This window comes from Corvus kubaryi, unplaced genomic scaffold (assembly GCF_017639235.1).
Source record: "Corvus kubaryi isolate FWS band 111438036 unplaced genomic scaffold, C.kubaryi_AGA036_p1.0 37398, whole genome shotgun sequence".
Taxonomy (NCBI): Eukaryota; Metazoa; Chordata; class Aves; order Passeriformes; family Corvidae; genus Corvus; species Corvus kubaryi.
In genome coordinates this window covers 56,453,497-56,476,797 of record NW_024581137.1, presented here as the reverse complement: position 1 = coordinate 56,476,797, position 23,301 = coordinate 56,453,497, and the positions used below count along the sequence as shown (strand labels likewise).

The 23,301-nt window shown below is 39.7% G+C and overlaps 1 protein-coding gene across 15 annotated transcripts in view; it reads right to left on the bottom strand.

Moving 5' to 3' along the window:
• NKTR (natural killer cell triggering receptor) overlaps nt 1-23,301 on the bottom strand; it is a 38,422-nt gene continuing 15,121 nt past the window's right edge. For 3 of the 15 annotated variants that reach the window (XM_042044587.1, XM_042044586.1, XM_042044595.1), the window contains 11 exons: nt 16,779-16,808; nt 15,820-15,965; nt 14,598-14,820; nt 13,896-14,048; nt 12,767-12,854; nt 9,920-10,065; nt 6,023-8,959; nt 5,269-5,364; nt 5,081-5,140; nt 4,111-4,209; nt 1-2,403 (listed from right to left, as the gene is read on the bottom strand). In XM_042044587.1, coding sequence (XP_041900521.1) covers nt 2,325-2,403; nt 4,111-4,209; nt 5,081-5,140; nt 5,269-5,364; nt 6,023-8,959; nt 9,920-10,065; nt 12,767-12,854; nt 13,896-14,048; nt 14,598-14,820; nt 15,820-15,965; nt 16,779-16,808 — 4,057 coding nt within the window. In that variant the 3' untranslated portion in view covers nt 1-2,324. Of the gene's footprint in view, nt 2,404-4,110; nt 4,210-5,080; nt 5,141-5,268; nt 5,365-6,022; nt 8,960-9,919; nt 10,066-12,766; nt 12,855-13,895; nt 14,049-14,597; nt 14,821-15,819; nt 15,966-16,778; nt 19,246-23,301 lie in introns of those variants that run through there. The other 12 variants (XM_042044597.1, XM_042044598.1, XM_042044599.1 and 9 more) reach the window with 12 other exon arrangements.

Sequence of the window (23,301 nt, the reverse complement as noted above, 5' to 3'; positions counted from 1 at the left end):
TTTGCAGATATGTACAAAAGTTTATTTTACAAACAGCAACTACTTTGGAATAACAAAATTGCAAAAACATAGAGCAGCGTTAGAAAACCAGCTCAGGGGGACATTTTCTATCTGAAGCACAATTTAACAGAATTCACTAAGTAAAAATACCCCCAACCCTTCCCTCAACCCCTTCCCAACCATTCTCTACGTGATGGAATTTCTTTATAAACCTTTGACTAAAGATATGAAAGACTTTAGTGACAGTGCAGTAATTTTTGATAACTACAGTTAATTATTTGACCATCTTTCTATTACCTTTTCCTGGCCTTAAAGAGTCAAACCACATCTGAAACCACAATAAAAATCTGATTCTGGAGCAATATTTTCACTAATAGGTATAGAATATAATGGCTATAATTGTAGATTTTGTTACACCATGAACTCTCTAGTTCTATTTTCTTAGTAAGGGAAAAACAAGTTACAACTGTACTGAAAGTGATGAAACTACAACAAGTACCACTGAAATATTTGTTCAGGACTCTGAGATGGCTGCTGCTGTTAGAAATATGTCTGTAAGTGTCTCCTGACTTGGGTATTAAATGTATTTAATCCTAAAAAGCATAAGAAGTTTACAAAAGGGCGGGAAGGTTGCGTGCACACACTTTGTCACTAAACTCTAAGTGTAGGAAAGGGGTAAGAGGAGAGTTTTGGGTACTGCTAGAAAAGTGGAAAAACTCCACGGCCAATTCAGTTTCAGGAACGTGCTGTGGGTGGACAGAAATGGAGGAATCATCACCATCTCCCTTTGAACTTGCTTTCCATGTTTCACAAGTGTACCAAAAAATCATCTAACTTGGGAGAGCTTAATTCAATCAAAGAGAGAACGAATTGATGCCTAAGCAAGAAATTACCACTTTTAAATTTCAAAGCTACTGGATCCTGATGAGATTAAGAAAAATAATTTCCAACATTTGAAAATGAGAAAATGAAAGCATCTCCAGATATTACAGAAAATCAGTAATGGAAACTGTTATGGTACAACAGTGCTCGTTAGCTCTAATCAAACCTCATTTGTTTTGTCTCTACAGACCCCAAGTTTCAGGTTATATTATGCCATTAAAAATTCTGGTCCTCAGTACCCAACTTTCTAAACCCCCCCAAAAAAACTTTACAAATTATTTTAAATCAACTCAATCAGAATATCGCAAGAATTACTCAATGGTCTTCAGCTTGAATCTATTTATTTTTTTGCAAACCATTTACCTGTAACATAAGAGTCGTTTTTGGTATTAAACTTTACTTGGAAAGTATTGTCCATGCTTTTCAGGAGGCATCCCAGTATTTCTGTAGTCCTACTTTAACAAGATATAGTTCAGTATCTGCAGTATCAGTATCTGGTATTCCCTATGGTGAGTGGGATACAGCTACAGACGTTTTATAAAGGAACCTTTCTGGCTGGTTTTCTCAAAAACTTACCATCATGTCAGCTTTTAAAGAGTGCTTTGGATAAACTCATGACACACGCATGGTTTACAACGTTCCAAATGTGCTGGAGGATGCCAAGCACTGAAATAGGAACTGAAATCAAAGTCAGGAAGTGTTCAGAAACACTTCTTTAGTCTCTGAAGGACATTGCTGTTTATCACAAAATTCATCTTTTAAACATAAAAAGTTTAGACAAGCTGGATATTCAGCTCCAAACTCATTCATCACACTTTTGCTCACTGCTTGTCAGTTTGACAATTCCCACTGTGCATCATCTCACCTTTTCCAGCAGAATTCCGGAACATCACAGTTCAGGAGGGATTAAGACAGAGTGGCAGGCTTTGTTTTCCTCGCCTATATCCTGTATAGAATGCAATAATCAACAATCAAGACAGCATGGAAACAGCTTCCAGCAGTAAAAAAGCATTTTCATCAACTAGAAATGGCAGCCTTTATAAGAAATTGACTTCACAGTTTAATAGTTGCTAACATATCTTTTCTAAGGTGTTTATAAACAGACTTGAAGACAGTCCTGACTGCTGCACCCAAAAAGTGGTGCCAGCAATTCACCTAAGTGTTATTCATGGCTTGGAAAAGCTGATTCAAGGAAATCCAACTGGGTTTTTTTAATTATTATTCTGTAAAAGTTGCATTTGTCATAAAAAAAATAAAAAATAATATCAGCTGTTGAGCTCAGTCCTTCTCTCTGTAGGCAAGAGAGTTGAGTTCACTGTTAAACGGGAAAGTTTCAGCGAAATCAGCAAACAACCTTCACTTGTGACACTGTCAGAACAGTTTTTTTGAATATAACAGTGAAAAAATTCTGGAATACAGTTTCCATCCTCAAAGGAACATTCTCAGCTGTATCTGCTGCTCTCACTGGGGCTCCTGTTGTTGGAGTAGCTGCGATCGCTGTCGCTGTCGGAGCCGTAGGACCTGCAGGATAAAAAAAGATTTAAATGCCTCAAAGATGCAGTTTGAGCCTCAAACTTAAAAATTGCACCACGTAAAAAAATTGGCAAGACAGATACAGATAAGAAAACATACGGGGTGATATTTCTTACAACTAATGTAGTTATTAAAGGATACTCAAAATTGAAATAACCATTAACTTCACATGACGAAAACTGCATAACTCAACTCGAACTGTTGGTAACTTCTTGCTTTCTCTGCTACAGCTAAAAACCATCCAAAACTAATGTTTTTATAAATGCTAACTGAGCTGACTGAGAAGTGTATTCTAACAAGTGTAATTTTATACTGCAAGCATTTCTCAACTAAGATAATTTCACAAATCCTCGAGCTATGTGTTTTATTTTCTTGTTTGAAGGACGGTCTTAAAAATTAGGCCCCATAACCACAACAGAGGTGTGTTTGTGTGTCTGCAGTGTGGAAATTGTATTTAAAATGTTTTGGCTCCTCCAGATGAATTCCAAGCTCAGCACCTGGCCAAATGTCAACACAGAGCCCAGATGGTTTCAGACAAGCCACAGGACACGTTCAAATTACACAGAATAAGCTTTGAGAGATTTTCCAGCCTCCCGCCTGTAAGGGAAGCTTTGTAAGTGAAAGGTGAGCATTTCCTAATCCCACGCTGTTTCTCTGAAGCTTCCCAACATAATAAAGCAATGGTTTTTTGAGTTTATTTCCACATTCTTCATTAATTTCATTAATTTTCCCTCGAACACAAGATGAAAGCTGTTTTGTGCAATTGGGTGAGAGTGAAGTCCATTAAGAGTTGGTATAAAGCTGTGAAAAAATTCTTATGAGGAGAGGATGAAAATGTACAGTAGTTTTAGAGAACTGTGTGATTTATGACTAATAGGGGGCATATTAAAAGGTATAAAACAAATCATCAGTGATATTAAATGTATCTCCAACTCTCCATATCTCTGATCTCTGTGACATGTGCTCACTTACACTTATATAAATCCCCTGGACTGAGGAGAATAAAATTTATTCTGAACTCAACAGATTTGCAGGTAAAAATATTCATTCAAAATACATTCTAGGAAGTTAAAAATGAAATCTGGATTGCAGCAAAACTTTTAATTTCCCTTCCAGATTGTTTCAAATCCACTTCTGCAGCGTAACCAAAAAGAATTTACCAGCCAGTGGAATTCCCTGCATACCAGGCAGCTTTTAATCCGTAACAGAGCACTTGATTTAAATCTTAAGAGCTATGTGGGTTTTATGAAACACTTGATATTATTAAAAAACCCCAAATCATAGGTTGGGCAAAGACCTTTGAGATCACCAAGTCCAATGGTTAACGCAGCCCCACTGTCCTCACTATTAAACCATGTCCTCAATCATTTCCACAAGTTTTTAACACTTCAATGGATGGGGACTTCACCATTTCCCTGGGAAAATGTGCTAATTTTGAATGCATGCATACAATGAACTGGAAATCAACCTTTCCTTATCCTGGTTGCTTCCCCATCCTCATATTTAGAATGTCAGAACTTCCAACTTCCTCGCTCACACACACGCTCTGATTTTAATTAGAATTTGGTTTAAATTTTTACTTTTGCCACGTGTAGTTCTTATTCTTATGGGGAAAAACCAGCACACTGGCCTTGTTAAACATCCTCTGCTTGTGTTCAGCAAACCCTTTGTGCACCAAAGCGGGGTCAGACCCACCTGGATCTCCGGTCGTAACTCCGAGATCTCCGGTAGCTGTCGCTCCTCTTGCTCCTGCTCCGACTCCTGCTGTAGTAACTGTCATAGCTGTAGGACCTGCTTTAAAGGGGGGGGAAAAAGTAATTGTGAATTCAGAGTTTCTGGTCTCAAATGCTATTTTAAATGCTGGTTTAAAGGATATTTATAGAAGAGAGATGAGGGGCTGTACAGAAATTACTCTCAAGGATGTGGAGAACACTTTATAAAGGTTTCAACACAACAACCTTCAAAATAACAGTAAAAATCTCAGATTTTATTAAAGACAAAGAAAGGCATACTAAGCATCTATAAAGTTTTGTGCTTTTTCTCTTTTTCGCAGATGCAGTAAAATTCTTGTTTGCTGCTACTTCTGAAAACAAGCAAAGCAATTCCATTTATAACTCAATTTTATTTAAAAAAACACGAGCAAATTTGTACCTGTAACTGTAATACCAGGATGGTTTGGTTATTTTCAGCTTTTCGAAGTGTCTTGTGTTGATTTTTGCTTTGATTCAAGTTGCCATCAGGATATTAATATAATAATAATTATATTATAATCATGATATTATAATAACAGATCTCTGGAAGTGCCCAAGGCAAGGCTGGACAGGGCTTGGAGCAACCTGGTCTAGGGAAAGGTGTCCCTGCCCATGGCAGGCGGTTGGAACTGGATCATCTTTAAGGTACTTTCTAACCCAAACCATTCTGGGATTCTGTGAGATAAAGGTAATCTTAAAAAGTATTTTTATAAACAAATATGTATTTATATATGCATTTATATGATAGCATATGCAATAAAATATGTAGTCTGCACGACATATAACAGCATCATATACAATAATTCTGTATTAAACTCTATTTTAAAGAGAGATAAACAGAAGTACACTAATACTAAGATGATTTGATGGGTAGCACATTTCTTGCAGAGGTTGTATAAAAGGACAATCCATACCTGGATCGACTGTGGTGACCATAGGAACTGCTCCTGGATCGACTCCTGCTATAGCTCCGACTGACAGAAACAAAAGCACAGAGGGGTTTTTAGTCAACAAAAGCCAAAAGTGCTAAAGAGAGCAGGGGGAGAGGGGGAGCAAGAGGAGGAGAACACGTTTGGCACCATCTGCAGCTGGATGAGCTCACCTACGACTCTTGTAACTGTGGTAGGAACTACTCCGGCTTCTGGAGCGATCTCTGCTGTACCAGCCCCGGCTTCGGCTCCTGGAGTAGCTCCTGGATCTGCAACCAAGGAACACCAAGAGAGAACATAACTGAGGAGAAGAACAGCAGAAAATGAGAACCAAAAGAAGCTATGGATCTTTAGCTTTCCAGCTAAATATTTATTCCATACTTGCTAAATGATAGAGCCACTAAGTTGATCCAAGGGCTGGAGCCCCTCTGCTCTGGAGCCAGGCTGGGAGAGCTGAGGGTGTCCAGCCAGGAGACATCAGAGCCCCTTCCAGGGCCTGAAGGGGCTCCAGGAAAGCTGGAGAGGGACTTGGGACAAGGGCCTGGAGTGACAGGTCAAAGAGGAATACCTTCACACTGACACAGATTGAGATGAGATATTGGGAAGAAATTCTCCCCTGTGAGGGTGGGGAGGCCCTGGCACAGATTCCCAGAAAAGCTGTGGCTGCCCCTGGATCCCTGGGAGTGCCCAGGTTGGACAGGGCTTGGAGGATAGTGGGAGGTGTCCCTGCCCATGGCAGGGGTTGGAACGGGATGATCTTTAAGGCCCCTTCCAACCCAAACTGCTCTGTGGCTCTAGGACACAGGACTGTTCAAAACAAAAAACACAGCCTTAAAGAGAAAAACATTCCTTGAAATATGAGAACTTTCATGTTCTGGAAACTTTCACATTTCAGGACTGGCTGTGGGAGCAGCACAAACTTCTCACCTATACGAATATGTAGAACTTCGGGATCGACTTCTTGAGTGACTGTAGGATATGGACCTTGTTCTGTGTCTGGATTTAGACTCAGATTTACTTCGTGACCTGCTGAGACTCCTGGAAGCGCTGTTGTCATCTCTGCTTGGAGATTCCTCCTCACTGGAACTTTCCTGGTTCCTTGGCCGCCGATTTAGCCGGGCTGTTTTCCTCACTTCATCAAAAAGGGACCCAGGCCTTACTTTATTCTTTGCTTTTATTTCAATTCTTAAACCTGCTGGTTTAGGCTCTGGTGCTGATGCTACACTTTTAATCTCTGTGGTCATACTAATTGTTGCTGGTTGTAAGTTACCAACACCTTGCAAAGGCTTCCATTTATTGTCTATCATATTGCTTTGTGTATTTTCAGTAATTTCACTTTTTAAACTACAGTCTTTAGCACCAGACACAGGGACAGAGTTATCTTCTTGCCTTCCCGTTTCTTTTTCTTCTTTAATATTAATAAAGTCTCTAATGTTGTTTCCCAGTTTGACAGGATCTTTCTCAGGGGTCTCAACCTGTAACTCCTTTTTTATACCAGCACTTAAAGGTTTAGCAGTGAGAATGACAGGAGACAAAACGTCCACATCCACCTTCCCTGGCGAGTTACGATCCGGAGTACAAATCTCCATGTTGTCATCTGTCTGAATAACATCTTCCAGCCCATTCTGATTATTTTCTTCAGCTTGTTTAATCTCACTCTTGCAGGCAGCCACGTTTATTCCTGAGTTTAAAATACCAGCTGAAGTGCTCGTTTCAATGGGCTCTTTATTAAGGTTGCTGCGATCTGGTGAGGCCCCACACGTGGTGTTTTTATCTAAAAGGTTTTCATTCACACATGACTTTTCACCATTTCCCATTTTATCTGCGACTATTTCATCCTTTTCATAAACTTGTTTTTTATCCTTTATGTCCCTGCTAAGCTGCTTTTCTTTTTTATCATCCTTGGTAACCGGCTTTTCACTTATCTCATCGTCCTCTTCTTCCCCGAACTCAAGCGGGGGCTGCCAATGAAACATTTCTTTTCTTTTCTGGACTTTGTGTTTTTTCTCCTTTTTGCCTTTCGATTTTTCTTTGGCTTTTTTGGAATGTGATTTTTTAGGGGTCTTTTTCAAGCCATGTTTGTGTTTTTTTGACTTGCCTCGAGTGTCTGCTGAGCTGGAACAAGAACTCTCGGATTCAGAAGACGACAACTGTTTGCTTGTCTTCCACGCACAGTCAGAACCCAAAAAGCCCTCTGAGGAATTGGATTGTTTTTTTATCCTTTTGGTAACACTAAGCTCTGTGTCAGATCCTGAGGTGGCCTCTCCTTCTTCTTTACCAGAGGAGGGTCTGGAATCCCCCCTATTATGCCTTGCCTCTCCTCTTTCGGAATTTGACTCTGAGTCCCATTTGCTACCTGAGTAGGATTTGCGTTTTGTTTTTGCACCACCTCTGGGTTGCTCTGAGCATTTCTCCTTGGCTGCTTTCTTTTTAGAGTGATCAGAAACCCGCTCACCCTTGGCTTTCTCCTCCCCTCTCTCAGAACTTAAGCTATTTTTATCTTGTTTCTCAGCATCCCCTTCTAATGCAAAACGGCCTTCTTTTTCTTGGGCCGCTTTGGCTTTGGCAGAGCGTTCGCTGTCGGAGGAGAAGTCTGAGGATGACAAACTGTCACTCTCCTTCAATCCTTGGGAAGACTCGTCGTAGTCCTTTGGGTGCTTGTAAGGCAAAGTGCTTTCAGAGCTCGTTTCCTGCCTCAGTTTGAGGCCCCGAGCTTTGGGATCGCTGGCTGTGGATTTCCTTTTGTTCCTATGCCTGTCCTCATCGCTGAGGGAATAGTCGGACGTGGACTCGCTGTACCCTGACCTGTCACTGCGGTATTTACTCGGGGACGGTGACCTGCCAGAAGAAGGAGATTTTGTCCTAGAGCTCGATGGACTTCTAGACCTTGTGTAAGATCTTGAGTATGACCGGCTCCGAGAGGACCTGCTCCTTGACCTCGGCCAGCTCTCCGAGCTCCTGTCACTGCGGCCTTTGGAATAACCGCTCCGATCGCTCTCAGAGCTCCTCTCTTGCTTGCGATAGGAAGAAGAAGTGTTGGCCTCCTTGACGACCACTAAACTGTAATTAGTTTGGGTGGGAATTAAGTGTGTTGTTTTAGCTTTCATCTCCTGAATTCGCTCATATGATGGCTTCCAAGGTTTCTGCCCAGGTTTCCACCTCGAAGGTGGCGGACTGTCACTTAAGGGTATCACAGGGAGGTTTTCTGGGACAACTGGTGGCACAATAACTTTGTCACTGGGCAGTATCACTGCTCGGACAGGCTCAGCAGTCTTGGTCAACTTAGTGTCATTTAACCGTGCTGAAACAGTTCGTGGAGAATTGGGAACAGTTTTTTGCTGCCTGGGATTAGAACTTGACCGTGATCTACTTCGAGAACGCAATGATTTAGAGGCTGATCTTGATCTAGAACTTCTTCTGGAGTAAGATCTTGATTTAGATCTTGACCTGGATCTGGACCTGTAGTACGAGCGAGACCCTCTGCTTGATAAAGACGATGAGCTCTGGTCTTCCTTATCAGATTTAGACCAGTCTCTCCTGGATGAACGTCTGGAAGACAATGAGGAAGAACGGGATTTCCTCTCACGATCACAAGATGATTTTGTCCTCCTGTGGAAGGAATGAGAGGATTCTACATCTGAAGAGGCGGACGTTTTCTTTTTCTTCGTTTGCTTGTGCTTTTTGAAATGCTTCTGCTTTTTAGATTTCTTTTTATGCTTCACCTTCTTCTTCTCTTTCCTGTGCTTCTTGTGATGACTGGAGTATCTCACAGTGCTCAGATCAGCATAACCGTTATGTGACCAAGACCTGGATCTCCGGGATGCACTTCTCTCATCCCATCTGCTTGTACAGGGATCACTCAACCTGGAAAACAAACAAATAAACTCCAGACTAAGTGCAAATTCTTTAAAAAACTTCAGATAAATTAAGTCTTTTTAAACTTAACTTTAAATAAGTTTAAATAAACTCTAACACACACACACTTTGTACCACATAATTGTGTTTCGACTGAGTTTTTACACTGAGTTTAAGATACAGAATTACATCACTATCAAGAGCTATGTCTCTCGAAGAAGTAAATGAGCCAACACCAGCAAATTTTGCATATTGTAGAACCCATGTACAGAGCTTTAACTTCTAATTGCCTTAATCTGCAGGACTTTGATCTCTACAACTACAGGATCCTTAAACCGCATTTAAATACAAGTTTTTGAATATATATCGGTATACAAAAGAGAACCAGTGGAAACATTTGCAATTATTCACTGATGGTTAAATATAGTATTTTTCAGTTTTCCTTTTGAGATTAATCTCTCATAATTTGATAGAAGCTCGTATTTAGTATCAAGTCATCAGAAATTTTGGAGAGCTGATTTCCATCCATCACACAGTTTGCAACTGCTGAAGGTACATAAAACTAAAAACAATAAAGGGTTGGTGGATTTGACTGTTTCACTCCAAAGAAACCATGTAATCCACCTTGAGGATAAGGAAATCACTGAATCCTGAAGGTTGGAAAAGGCCTTAAAGATCACCAAGTCCAACCATCGGCACCACCACCTTGTTCAGCACAAAACCACGTCCTCAACTATCACATCCACACGTTTTCTGAACACTTCCAGGGATGATGACTCCACATTTCCCTGGACAGCCTGTTCCAGTGTTTTCTGGGAAAAAAAACTTCCTAATATCCAATCGAAACTTCCCCTGGCACAACTTGAGGCCATTTCCTCTCATCCTGGTACTCTCATTGTGGTACATCTACACAATCAATCAGGGCTTGTCAAAGGCCAGGATATTTCCAACCTGTGCTAAGGCTCTTACTTGTCCCCTTTGCTCCACTTCTCCCCGCTGGGCGCTCGGTACGTGCGCAGCCTCTGCATCTCCTCCTTCCAGTGCGGAGGGGTCTCGCTGCTCTCCTCATCGTCGGACTCGGAGCAGGAGCGGGATCGCGGTGGGGTGTGATAGCGCTGGGACAGCAAACACACACAGCTGCAGGAAGTGTTTTCTTACAGAACTACTGCATCTTTTCATTCTCAGAGCATGCTGCAAAGCCTGAGAGAGGCCAGCAGCTCACCCAGTTTTTCAGAACATGAAAGGAAGAATCAAGGAAGAGGCCATGGATGCTCTTTTGGAATAACACAATTACTGCAGATAACCACCCTTGTTTTCAGCATACTGAAGCACAGATGTTTCACTTTAGTCAGACACTTCATGGTTTATAGAAGTAAAGACAAACCCCATTTCAAAAGTTACTGCTGTTCAACTCTTCAGAAATGGGAATCCAGATTAAGTCACTTTAAAGCAACTAAAAAAAGAGAAAATCAAACCAAAAAAAATCACAAAAAAACCCCCAAACTCTTTCACAAAAGAGCAATGAAGCTTCACATTTTAAAAATTATGCTTAGGCAGAGCATTTAAGTAGGCAACAAGAGCTACTTGTGAAGCAGAGAAAGAAGAACTCTAGTATTGCTAACTCATTACTTTCCATTACCCGGTGGGATACACACTTAGGTAAATTCTGTGAGGAAATCAGATGCTCCTTGACTCAATAAAAGCACATCTGGATTTGACTCAATTATTTTGAGCCACTTAAGAGTAAAAATGAGGGGAAAAAAGTGCTGTCCCCCAGAACAAAATCACAAAGATAAATGTATTGATTTATCCAGGTAATTACAGAAGGCTTTAAGACATACTTCTTATATAAAAAAATAAAATCAAGATAACCTGCCACTCAGAGCTTCCTTATCATCTGAGCTGAAGCAGTGACATCTTAAGAAAAAAGCTTTTACAGGAGAATGGCCTCAAAGACTGCAAGGGTGTCATGGACCTCCCTAATTCTCACATTTTATGCCCTGAAGTCTCGTGGAACCTACAAACAAGTATTTTGAAAAACATCAATGAACCTCCCCTGGACAGAAACCGTACTAATAAAGATTACTAGAGATGAGAGAAAAATGTGTTTATCCAACTGCCAGCCCTAAATGACATTTTTTTTCATTCTTAATTTTGCTCAGAGGGTGCCAAAATGATGAAAAACAAGACAGAAACCCCAATACCTGGAAAAAGCCAACTCCATTCAGCTTTAAGTAATTTTTCCCCAACTCTTAGTTTACATGAGTATTTCAAAACATTCAGTTTGAAAACCTTCCTTCAGTGGATCGATCCCACAAGTACCCAGGACAAATCCAAGCTGCCAGATGCAAAGGCAGCTGTCCCATTTCATGTCCAGGCTGGTGAATGAGGGTTGGGGCTCAAACACTCCAATACCCTGGTCCACATTACAGCCATCTAAGGTGCTAATTTTGTAGCTTAAATTAATTGTACCATGGGAATCAGTGGAAAAGTACTTCCCAAATCCAGTGGCCATTACATAAGGAAATAATGGTCAGAGGAGTCTCAGTTTAAACCATTCTCATGAAACTTTTAATTAGAATAGATGTAGATATATTCGTATCTGTATATACACTTTTTTTTGAGGACTTCCACTTGCAGAAACATTCTGGCAGCAAACCTAACCTTGGTTTGGTTTATGGTTACCCAAATGCCACCTGCTAAACTGATCCAGGAAAGATTCTTGAAGTGAAGAATATGCTCAGTCATGGTAGGCTACAATTTGTAATACACCAGAATTAAATATACAAAAATATTTTCTTACTTTCTCCCCTTTCTACTGACTAAAAACAACAGCACAGCACTGCAGCATTTTGGGCTCTGGATTGTGGATTATCAGAGAAAAGGAAAACTTTTGAATTTTACATCAGAAAGGGCTCCAGACACTCAGGACACAGCTTGGTGTGTTACAGTCCTGATGCTCAGAGAAAACAGCCAGAAAATCCCAGGAGTGCAGGAGAGTAAAAGCTCTTGTCACTCCCCATTACTTTAGAGATGTAAATCTGACTGAAATGGTTTCCATCTTTAAAAAGAAGTAATTTTATTCTTATATTTGAAGACTTCTCATAGCTGAGATTTAGGCATTTTTTTCCCTCAAGCAATCTTTAAGTAAAAAGACAGGAACAGGAAGGATGGAAAAAACGTGTTATAAAATCAACTACCTGTCAAGATTTCAATGCTTTCTAAACTGGAATCTACAACACGTAAATAAAGTGTCATACAAAGCCTCCAGGGAAATTCGAAGCTCAAAGTCAGGGAAGATACTCTTGATGCCATGAAGATTTTGTACCTTTTCTTTTATACCCCTGTTATACCTTTTTACAGCTTCTGTATTCTTAGTGCTTTTTGCCTGCATTCTTGGCCTTGTTTGTTCAGCTCGGAGACTCAACATTTTAGAGGTTTTGTAGGCAGGGATCAGTGTGCCCCAGACCCCAAGGTCCTCTCCAGAACACATTCTGTAAACTCAGATAGATCCGTCCAGGGGAAGGTTCCTTGGGGAGGGGGGCTCACTCGAGCCTCTCATTGGGGAATCTTTGATAGATCTGCTAATTAGTAACACCTATAATGTTATACCACATCTTTTGGGGGTGGGGTGCATTGTGGGGTGCATTTCAGCGCATTCCACCTGGACATAGCGCACCTAAGGATCCTTAAAATAAATACCAAGGTAAAATCCCTTTTTCCCTTCTAACCATGTTTGACCTTTGATTTTAAGACCAGGAAAATGCATCACTCTGGGTGAGAGAAAATAAAGAAATAAATAAAATTGTCACATACTATTGTGCCTCTTCCTTTAATTTTTCGTCCAGATTTAGAGACTGATGGTTTCTGGTCAGTCAGAACTGGCGCAGCATCAAGAAGCTTCCTACATAAATTAATAAAGTATGAACTTACAAGGAACAAAACAATTAACTTGCAATCAGTTTAAGTTAAAAATGAGAAGTATTCGTCATCGTACTCATTCATTTCTAGACAGAATTAAGAATTCAGTGTTTCTTTCAAGAAACAAAGAGAGTTCTGCAACAAAAGGCAAATCAACCTGTATTTGTTTTCAACCAAATGTGCAGCCTGATCTCTTGACACAGAAAGAAATGCTAACAATGAACTTGCAAAACACTGTCACAGGAGGTTAACTTGTGTTTGGGGCACAAATCCTGAAGACAGCATGGGCACAGCAGTTCAGGATCTCAGTTCAGGATAGTTCACAGGCTCTAAAGCTTTGCTGCTTTCCTTTCCGCTTACGTAGTATCCTCAAAAGTAGTTACTGATCTTTGGGAACATGAGTCATGTTCCAAGGAAAGACTTACAGGCGACTTTACCATTAAGGGAAATTAAAAAACCCAACACACCAAACCAACCCAACACTGATTTTAGAGGTATCTGGCACTGGAATGGATTAGCTCAGCTACAAAAGCAGGGAAATTTGACAGTGGAGGTATAAAACACATTGGAAGTATTGTGACTTGTGACTTCCTCTGTAGAAAAAGAAGAGTATTTTCTCTTATTCTCAAATACTCTAAGTCAGGAAATTCCAGGTGACTGATTCTGAACCAAAGTTTCTTAATCAGTCTAAGAAAGATGAAAAATCACCTCTCCCAATCCCAAGTTTCCCTTGCAATCAAATATTTCCGGTGGTTCAATGATTACTTCTGAAATTACTCATTAATTTTTTTTAATTGAGTTTAACATGTGATCCTTAAAGATCAACGAAACCATCTCGAGATCTCACTGAAACCCCCTGGCACAGGTCACAAGGACTATTACAAAGGAAACTGTAAAAAGGACAATGAAATGACCCCATGCAGAATTCTGACACTCCAGCCAGCAGCAGCAGGAAGAGAATGTTAACAGGAATATTTCATGCACAGTTTTCACCAATCAGAATAAAAAGCTCAGAGTTCCTTACGGTTCAGGCTCTACATTGACAACAGGCACATCTCTTCTGAGCAAAAATCTATTTTCAGGCACTGGGGGGATTTCTTCAGGACGTACCACGGGCTTGTCCCTCTTTGTGCTAAGGTCGACTTTGTCTGTGACATCACTCTTGTCAGAAAGGCTGCTAAGGGAAAGAGCAAGGTGAGAAACCACAATTAGCTGGAAAAATCCCTTTTCCAACTGAATTCCAAGACAAGATGCATCAAACTTAAAGTTGGTTGACCAACCAAAATGTGTTGAACAAGCCATTTTAGGCTAAAGGAAGGATGGGCCACTGTTACTGGAGAGAAAGTTCAGTTCTTGCTTTCCAGAAAGTAACTTTGCTTTTAATTTACAACTTGTTATGAAATATTTTAAAAATATAATCAAATTTATGTACAAATTCTGCAATTTGCCTTAAGTCTCACTTTTGAGCCCGGAATAGTTTCACATGATGGGATTTAGTAATTTCAACATCACTCTTGCTTCTATCTACAAAGATCTTCAATTATTTCATGGAAAAAACAACAACAAGCTCAGCTTTAGGGTTTTTTGCCTGTTTGTTTACAAAATCAAGCACCAAACCCCAAACTTCAATAAAAGCATTTTCATATTTACTACTTGAGCACTTGATGCAAACAAAGCAGAATTCCCCAGATTTCACTGCAATTCTTAAATTTAAGAGACCAGTCACCGTCTTTGGCTTGAGGTTCGCTTGCACCTTGGATCCTCTTTCTTCCTCTCCTCCTTCCTTCGTTTCCTGGACTGTTTGGTTTTAGCTCTTCTTTTCCGCTTTCTCCTCCTGCTCCTTTCATTCTCAGCCTCACTCTCAGATGAGGATTCTGAAGAGCTGGATGCACTGGAGGAGGACTCGGAGGCTTCTGAGTCAGAACAGACTTTCTTCTTCTTCTCCAAAGCTTGAACAGATATTTTCAATTTACACTGTGCACGTGTGTGTGCATGTACAAGCACAAAGCACACAATTTTACAGATGTATAAATACACAAATGTGCCATTTTAGAGGAGCTCTGTGAACTTTTTCCCAATGAGTTGTATTAAAGAATCATAATAAAAATTCATCTAATTGTGTCCAGTCTAAATCCATGTTCGTATAACACAAATATTTTCTTTGTTTCTTTTACTAAGAGTGTTCTTTGCTTCTTTGTGTATTCTGTCTTTCCTGGAAAATAATTTGAAAGACAGAAGACACAGAGGAGCAAAGAACACTTATAGTAAAAAAAGATTAGGTTCTTTTGGAAACAATGCACAGGTTGCAAACCAAAGATTAAGAACAAATTAGCTGCAGGCTCAGTTGTGTATTTTTTGTTTTTAAAATTCTGCCATTTTCTCTTTTCTGCATCCTCACACTATTACTATGCCTCCTATTGACTTTCTCTAAAGGACATAAATAACCACCTTACCCTTAAGAAAAGTCAAAAATTAAGTAGAAAATGCAAACTTATAACACTCCACTACTTCACAGAGACTGTCCAAACATGTATTTAAGATCACTTATTCTCTATGAAACCTCATGAAAAGGAAAATAGGGTTGACCACATATATTGCATATATTAACTTTGCAGAACCTTTAAATAAACCTTTGCAAAGTGCACAAAATCCAACTTTAAGAAAAGCACATTTGTGTGTCCCTCTTTCAAACACAGAAAAATAACTTTTCATTCCTTGTTGAGTTTGTCATGTCAACCTCTAACATGAACAGGGGACAAATGTTGAGGGCAGAAAACATTTTCCTCTGCCTCGCCTTCCCCTCCTACACCAAGTTTATGTTTTACAGGCTCGCAAGAATTAATTAAGATTCTACACATTTACCACAATGATCTTTAGCTGCTGGTGTAATTTTTGTACTCTCTGAGAACAACATGAACAGCATTAATTCTGGGAATGCTGGCACTCACCATCCTTAGCTGATCTGGTAACCAGAACCCCACAGTCAATAACTCGGACGTCTGCATAGGGCCTGCTTGCAGTATCAGTTTTGAGGTTTTCTATTTGTTCTATGACTTCAAACCCAGAAATAACCAGTCCAAAGACAACGTGGACACTGCAGAAAGAAAGTATTTACAGAGTACAAAACATCTCTGAATCGCTGTAATGATTTTCCAATTTATTTCAGATTTTCAAAGTCAGTCTGAGATACAAGCATTGAGCTCTTAATGCATTAAGTAAGATTTTTTGAAATGATTTTAAGTTTAACATTGACAACAATGCAAAGATTTTATGCAATGTGAAACAAAGATCCGCTCTGACACCACGTATTTCCCTCAAATCGAAGCAGTCTCCTCTCCTCTACAAGGGCAGGGTAAACAGATCATAATTCCTAATCCACCCTTCTATTTTTGCAGTTTTGTGCAACAGAGATCAAGAGTCCATCTATAAACATGACATGTTCTCCCCAGAGAACAAGAATTCATAGGTCTCTACAAACCCAGGATACAATTCCCCCCTGGTATTGCAGGGAGAGTTAAAATTAAGGAATCCTTGGTTTCGTTCTCTGGTACCACATTTTTCTTTCCCTCTTCCATTTGCCCATAAATTTTAGGGATAAAAAGATGCCCCAAAAGAGATGACTATTCAAATATATTAAACTTGACAATTCAAATCCCAGATTTATAGGCTGAGGGCAGCAACCAGTTTTAAAGAAATAATCTCAGGATTTAAGACAATTCAAGTTTTTGTCCAGCTTTAGGAAATAAGTTGCGACTCAAAATTTTTATAGACCTGAAACTTTTGTTTTCCATCTTGCCCCATTGTATAAATCTTCACACAATTAAGGATTTGTTTCCCTGTTGTTGTCTACTTTCAATATAACCTTCAAACTTCAGCAATCATTTGAGAAATTAGAAAGGATTCTTACCCATCGAGATGAGGAGCAGGTTTTGTTGTTCTGTTGGACAAACAGCAAGATGGGAAGATGGTAAAATAAAATAAAATCAGGGATTCAGATGAAGTAAAAGAGGAGAATGACACAGAAAAAAAAAAAGAGGTGAAGGTAAGACAAAAATAGTGAAAAAATGCAGTTAAATACATGGAATTAACAAATTAAAATTACAGATTATACAAACAGGCTTTCTTAAGGTCTTACATGATATTTGTTTGAAGTTTAGCTAAGTGTGCATACTGAAAGCTGTACCAAGTATCATTTCATGCATGCAGTAAACAATTTCCAAGTAAGTGTCTTTAAATACACATTTAATGTAACTTTATGATTTTTAATCACAGAGAAGATACAATTTGGTAATAAATAATGGGTGACCCGTGGGATTTAAATGTTTCTGAGTTTATTAGCTTCTTAGATTGTAAGGTCACTTTAAAGACAGTTTATTTTAAAAAAGAAGAGTTATGATATGTGAGAGATTCTCTGCTTCCCCTCACCTCCCACCACTTCTCACTCCCCCTTTACCTGCTTGGCCTCCTGACTCAGAATACAAAGCAATAGTTCTGTCTTAAGTCATCAAACACTTCAGCTCAAAAAACTCACAGGCTTCTCAAAATCAACAGCAGACATTCTGTGCCACCTACACTTCACTGATAAATGCAGATTTCCTCCCTATTTTTCAGCTTCTCACATTGAGCCTGAATGGAAAATGCAACTGCATTTTGTACAAATCTTTTGGATTCTAATGCTAGGAATCCTTTTCCAAAACCCAAGCAAAGTTACTTCTCCAAGTGAGCCTGAATTCCTGCTGCACAGGGGATCCTGCTATGCAGAAATATTGAGTAAAGAACATCAGAACCTGCTCATATATTTGGGGAGAAATAAAATAGAAATCACTTTTGAAGTTACTTTAATATGTGAAAGTATTCTTCCTCTCTCTCCTCCCAAGCACTATTTTGCTTTTAAAGCCTTCTTCCAATGAACTCCCCTCTCTCAAAATAAATAATCACAGGTGATTTTTCAAAATTTACAGTAACACGGATTTGGTATGAAGAAGTCATTTTTTCACTGCGAGAATAAAATATTACTTCTTAAACACTTCTCTCCTTCGAGTTTTGAACTATTAGCTCACAAAACACTGCAGTGCTGGAACACATCCCAAAAGGTGGAACTGTGAATCAGGAGTGTTTACACTCTTGATTTTTTCTTTTTTCCCAAATGTCAACCAGACCATCCACTTCTGTAATACTAAGTAATACAGAAAACTTCTTTGTGTTAACACAGGGGAATAAATGCTATTAATACAACATTAAATTTCTCAATAGCAGTGGGTGTTCTTTGATTTTCCCTTGCTAACACAGCATATTGCTACAAAGAGAAAAACCCTTACAGCTTCTGAAGTTCTTGAAGCAAGAGTTAACTGCATTAACAACCTGCTGTTAAGTAAACAGTTTAAGTGGGTTTAATTATAAAGCTGATTTAAAGGGGTGAATAAAACAGAAGTGGGTTACTTCAATGAAACCAATAGTATTGAAGACTTAGTGTTTAGAATTAGCTGGAAACAGCAATAGGCTCAAACCCAGGCTGGGGAGGCTGCAGGTGCTCCTGCCATACTGCAGCAGCATTTGAGACCAATTAAGCAAATTACCTAAGCAGGAATTGCCTTTAGACTGGCCCTTACTGAGCAGAGAAAGGGAGGGTTGGTGCATTAAAACCCATGCAGAGGCTTCCCCACTCCCCTGGCAATTTGAGAGATAAATGGACAGGGTTTCTCTCCTTGTTCACCCAGTGAGAACACGAGGAGGAGCTTCATCCCAAAGGAAAACCTTTCCGATGCACGACAAGGAGCTGGGTGACTGAACAATCTCCTCTGGGAATCAGAAACCCAAATCCTTGTTGTGCTTTTGAAAGCTTTCTCACCTCACTGCAAGGGCTGTGACCCAACATTTAATCTGCAAAGGTCCACTTTAAAAGAGCATTTCAAGCTTTCCTGCATCAATCCTTGAATATTTGCTTTGGCTTCAGAACTTAACCACAAGCAAACCTACCTCCTGTCTTGGCACTATGGAAACCTAGAGTCATGATGAGTTCATCCGCCAAAGTAATATTTTATTAGAATGTTTCTATACAGAGCTCTTTTAATTTAAACCATTCCAAATCTACCTTATAATAGATACTGTTATGCAAGTTATTTACAGAAGGACAAATCCCTTTCTTCATTCAAGTTTAAAGTGGTTTAAGATCCTGCTGAAGAGAAAAATCATCTTTTTGATAAAAGCACTTTCTCACCCACCCCACCCCAAAGAACCTCAGGCCTAACAAAGGGTTCAATGCACATAACAATATGATCAGAAAAACAAGAAAGATAAAAACAGAAAGAAAAGGAAAGGACACAGCCTTAGAGGAATGAGACATTACCTTTGGAGCGCACGATGTAACACTGTTTCTGTAAATTTTACACAAAAATGGCAGAAATAAATTGTAATACATTTTCAGACAAAACTGAGTCTATGTTTTATTAAATACAAGTTTAAAATTAATATTAATCAAGTTGTATGCAGAACAAGGATGCCTAAAAGAGGGCTCTAAATTTTCTTTAGAATACGAGGTACTTTGAAAACTAAAGTTCTCCTTAATAACAAAAAAGAAAACTCCAGACAAAACCTGCTTGCAAAACTACTGCAAAAACAAACAGTTAGAAAGAGAACGCCCCCACTCCCTGCTAAGTCTCAATCCAGCAAAAAATGCCCAACTTTAAGCAGATGAATAACCAATTTCTGTGGTTTATTCACATGCTTGCAGGGGTTCAAAGGCTCTGCTGAATCCACTCCTAAGCAGACACTTCCCAGGCTGGCACACAAACATTTGGATTCACAAAGGAAACGTGTACAGCCAGGAAATCCACAACTTCAGACATTTCCTAATTAGCTGACATCTTCCTCCTACAATGAAGCTTTTCTACAACTAAGAAAAATCAGTGTTTTCTCTAAAATATGTGCATTGATTGCTTCTGTTCAGAATTTTAGAACAAAAACCTGCAGGTGCAAAAGCCCAAACACCTGCAGCAGCTGATACTGGATCTGTCCTCTGGTGTAATTCTGAGCAGCAGCAATGTTTTAAAACTGTATTATCAGTTGAGCTTATCCACAGCACCCCCCCAAACTATTAGTGATTAATTATCTCTGCATAGCCAAGCACTGAAATGATCTTTTTGTTTCTGATTACACAGAAAAGTGTCCTGGGAATGTTTTCACTCTTCCATAAACTTTTGATCAAGCCAATGGGACCTGCTTGTGTGAGAAGTGCACGTGTGCCAATAATGCTCAAAGATAATGCAACATCAGCCCCTTCCATCTGACATTTTTGCGTTGTTGTATTAGTCAACTGTTCAATAATTAGCTCAAAGGTATTTCTATCACAGTAAAAAAAGGAAATTATTAACTGTTGATTAGAAAAATACCTCGTTTGGGACACCAAAAATATATTAACTACTTTTAATGAGCTGGTAACACTGAGAAATAATTTGTAAAATGAAAACAAGAGCCCTCATAAATGATTTTATCCTTCATTGAGCAGATCAAAGTGGTTCCTTTGTTTCAATTCATGAACTGGGCATGGCATCACACATTAAAACATTTTTAAAACAAAAAATCCTATTTAATTCTGAGCAAGAAAGCAGAGCTTGAGAGACACATTAAACCAATAACACCCTCAACAAGGAGAAAAAGAAATCTGTCAGTAATAGGAAATCAGACTCAAGTTTTAAATAGCTGCGGAACACAGAGGCAAGAACTCCAAGCATTTGCACTGATAAGGAACAGAATCTGGGACTCCTCTTTAGGTTGCACTAAGGGCTTATCCCTCAGCAAACTCCACAGCTAAACAAGGCAATAAAATTAATTATTACACAAAACTTCCCTCCTTTAACAAAGAGGTTACTTTGTTTTGCTTCCTATTGCTGCTTTACTCTTCCTTCTGCACGGGCACTTCTGGTTTGCTACAAATGTAGCCTGGCAGATTTGGTGTGACAGCGGAAGCACAGCTGAGCCCGTGGGAGGATCAGGAGTCTCATTAATGTTACTTTATCCACTCATTTTCACCAGAATAGCACTATTTTGTACTGTGAATTTCCTCACTGGCAGGTTGGGAATGGCCACAGCCATGATGGAATGGCTCTAAAGAGACAAGATATTCCCAGATCAGCTCGACTGAGAAGGGAGCACATGGATCCAGAAGAACATCACCCAAAGTACAACAGCCACTGAGCTGCAATATCCAGAACAGCCCAAATATCCCCAATCTGACCCTAAATCAGAGCCCTGAAGACATCAGCTCTATCTGTGCATTGCTCTAGATGTGCTCCCCTCAATAACTGCTACTGATGTTGGCAGCAGCAATTCAAAGCAGCTACTGGATGTGGAAAAAGAAAAGATGATTCTGGAGCACTCCCTGTCCATCTCTGCCCCATCCTAGGGATTCCATATCTCAGTACCCACATGGAAACAGGGCAGTTACAGATTAACGTCCCCAGATGGTGTTTAGAACACTTGCAAAATCACTGAGGGCTCTCCAGGAAGTAATTCACAGAAAAAAATCAGAGTGGGGCTCCCTGAAAACACAAATAGCCAGTTTATAAGCTGGTGCCTGACAACTCTCTTCAACACAAGCCTGCAACGAACTGCTACAAACCTTTGGGTAAAGAAAACTGAAATTGCAGCATTTCACAAATCTGAAGGGATTCTCTCTGTATCCTTGTTACTGGACTGCAATGTGCTGTGTTCCTCCAGAGCAGGAAATGTTTCTCAGGCACATGAGAACAGACTTGGCCTATTTACAGCACATGTGCATGGAACTCACAAGCCTCCCTCAGCTACACATTCTCCTTCCCACCCAACTGCTGCTCCTACTCAAGTAAGGGGAAAAAAAACTATGGGGAAAAAAATCAGTCCACAAGCATTAAACCCAGCAGCTCTGGTGTTACACAGACACACTTCTGACTCCCCTTTCTACCTCTGCACTTTGCCCCTCTCCACCACTGCTTTGATTTCAGTCCGTGTTTTTTCCTGGAGCTTCCTAACAACACTTCCACTGCCTTTTCCATGCCCAGTTCTCATTGTTGCTTATAAATCCTCCAAGCTCTTTCATGCCAGAGAAATTCCTGACTAATCCAAGAAACATGATGATTTTTTAGGATGGGTCAGATGCCTGTTTCCTTTAAGATTAGTCTGGAGATTCTGTTTCAAGTAAAACTGACCACTTTAAATCAACTTTTAGCAACTTTCAGGCATTGCAGAGCCTTGTTGCGCCTGGTTTGTTAGCGCAATTTGCCAAAGAGACATTTGCTGCCTGATTACTTTCTGTAAAGACTCACTATTCCAAGTACAACTTTTCTGTGATGAACAGGGAATTCTGATGAATTAACAGAACTGTTATAGTCAGGATCCTTGCTATTATTTTAGCCCTACTTGGACAAACTGTTACATGAAAGAAAATAATTTATTTGCACTCCTTATCTGCTACATCAGATGTGTACAAGATACAGAGTTCTCATCCCTGAGGTGATCTGTGAAAACAAATGCAGAGCTCTAAAGAAGCTCAGATGAACTATTCCCTTTCCTATAAATTTAATCAATGAAATTAAATATATAAAAGTATTTTAAAAAAATCTGAAGGCTACCACTGAAGGTTGCCTTTTACACACTTTTCAAGTTAAACATTTCAAGAACATTTTTCCTAATGATAAACTACAGAGAAACTGAGCATTACTCGGGAGTATAAAAAACCACATTTTAATTTCAGCTTAAAGTGTAAAGGAAGACAGTATTTTATTGAAGAAAAGCTCTGTAGATGCACTGTATATTCCCTAAAGTAATCAGAGAATTGCCACCCAACAAGACTAACTGCTTTAATAAACTGCATTTTCAAGTGAAGGCAGAAGCTGCCTAGATAAAACCTTTAGCAGCTGTTTCCCACTTGGAATCCTGATTCTCTTCCCTGGCTCCAGAGCAGGCAGGCCCCTTTTCAGACATTACAGGATACCCCATAAATCTGCATGGGCAGGCAGGTAAGGCAAGAGCTCCAGAGCATCCTCATCCTGAAGGCCACGGAGGACACCCCAGGAGACTCAAACCAGCTCTGGATTCCTGCAGGCAGCTCAGGTGAATCCAGTTCACAAGGAAATTCTTAGGTTTCTTACTCTGCCTCAATTCCCACTGAACTCGCACTTCTCCTTAGAGGGATTTTATGAAAAAAAACAGAATTCTTCAAGAAATCTGCATCTTTCAAAATACTTCTGTATTTGATGAAAGTGCTTTTAAATAATCTTCATTTACTGTCCTGTATTAATTATAATTTAGTATCCAACACAACCTTGGGTTGTTTTGGTGTGTGGGGAGAGACCACGTGTTTAATCTAATTGAACAAGCTGAGCCTACCAAGCATCAGGGAAAGAAGATGACTTTGGAATCAAATGCAGGAGAGAAAAGAAACTTTAGAGCCCTCA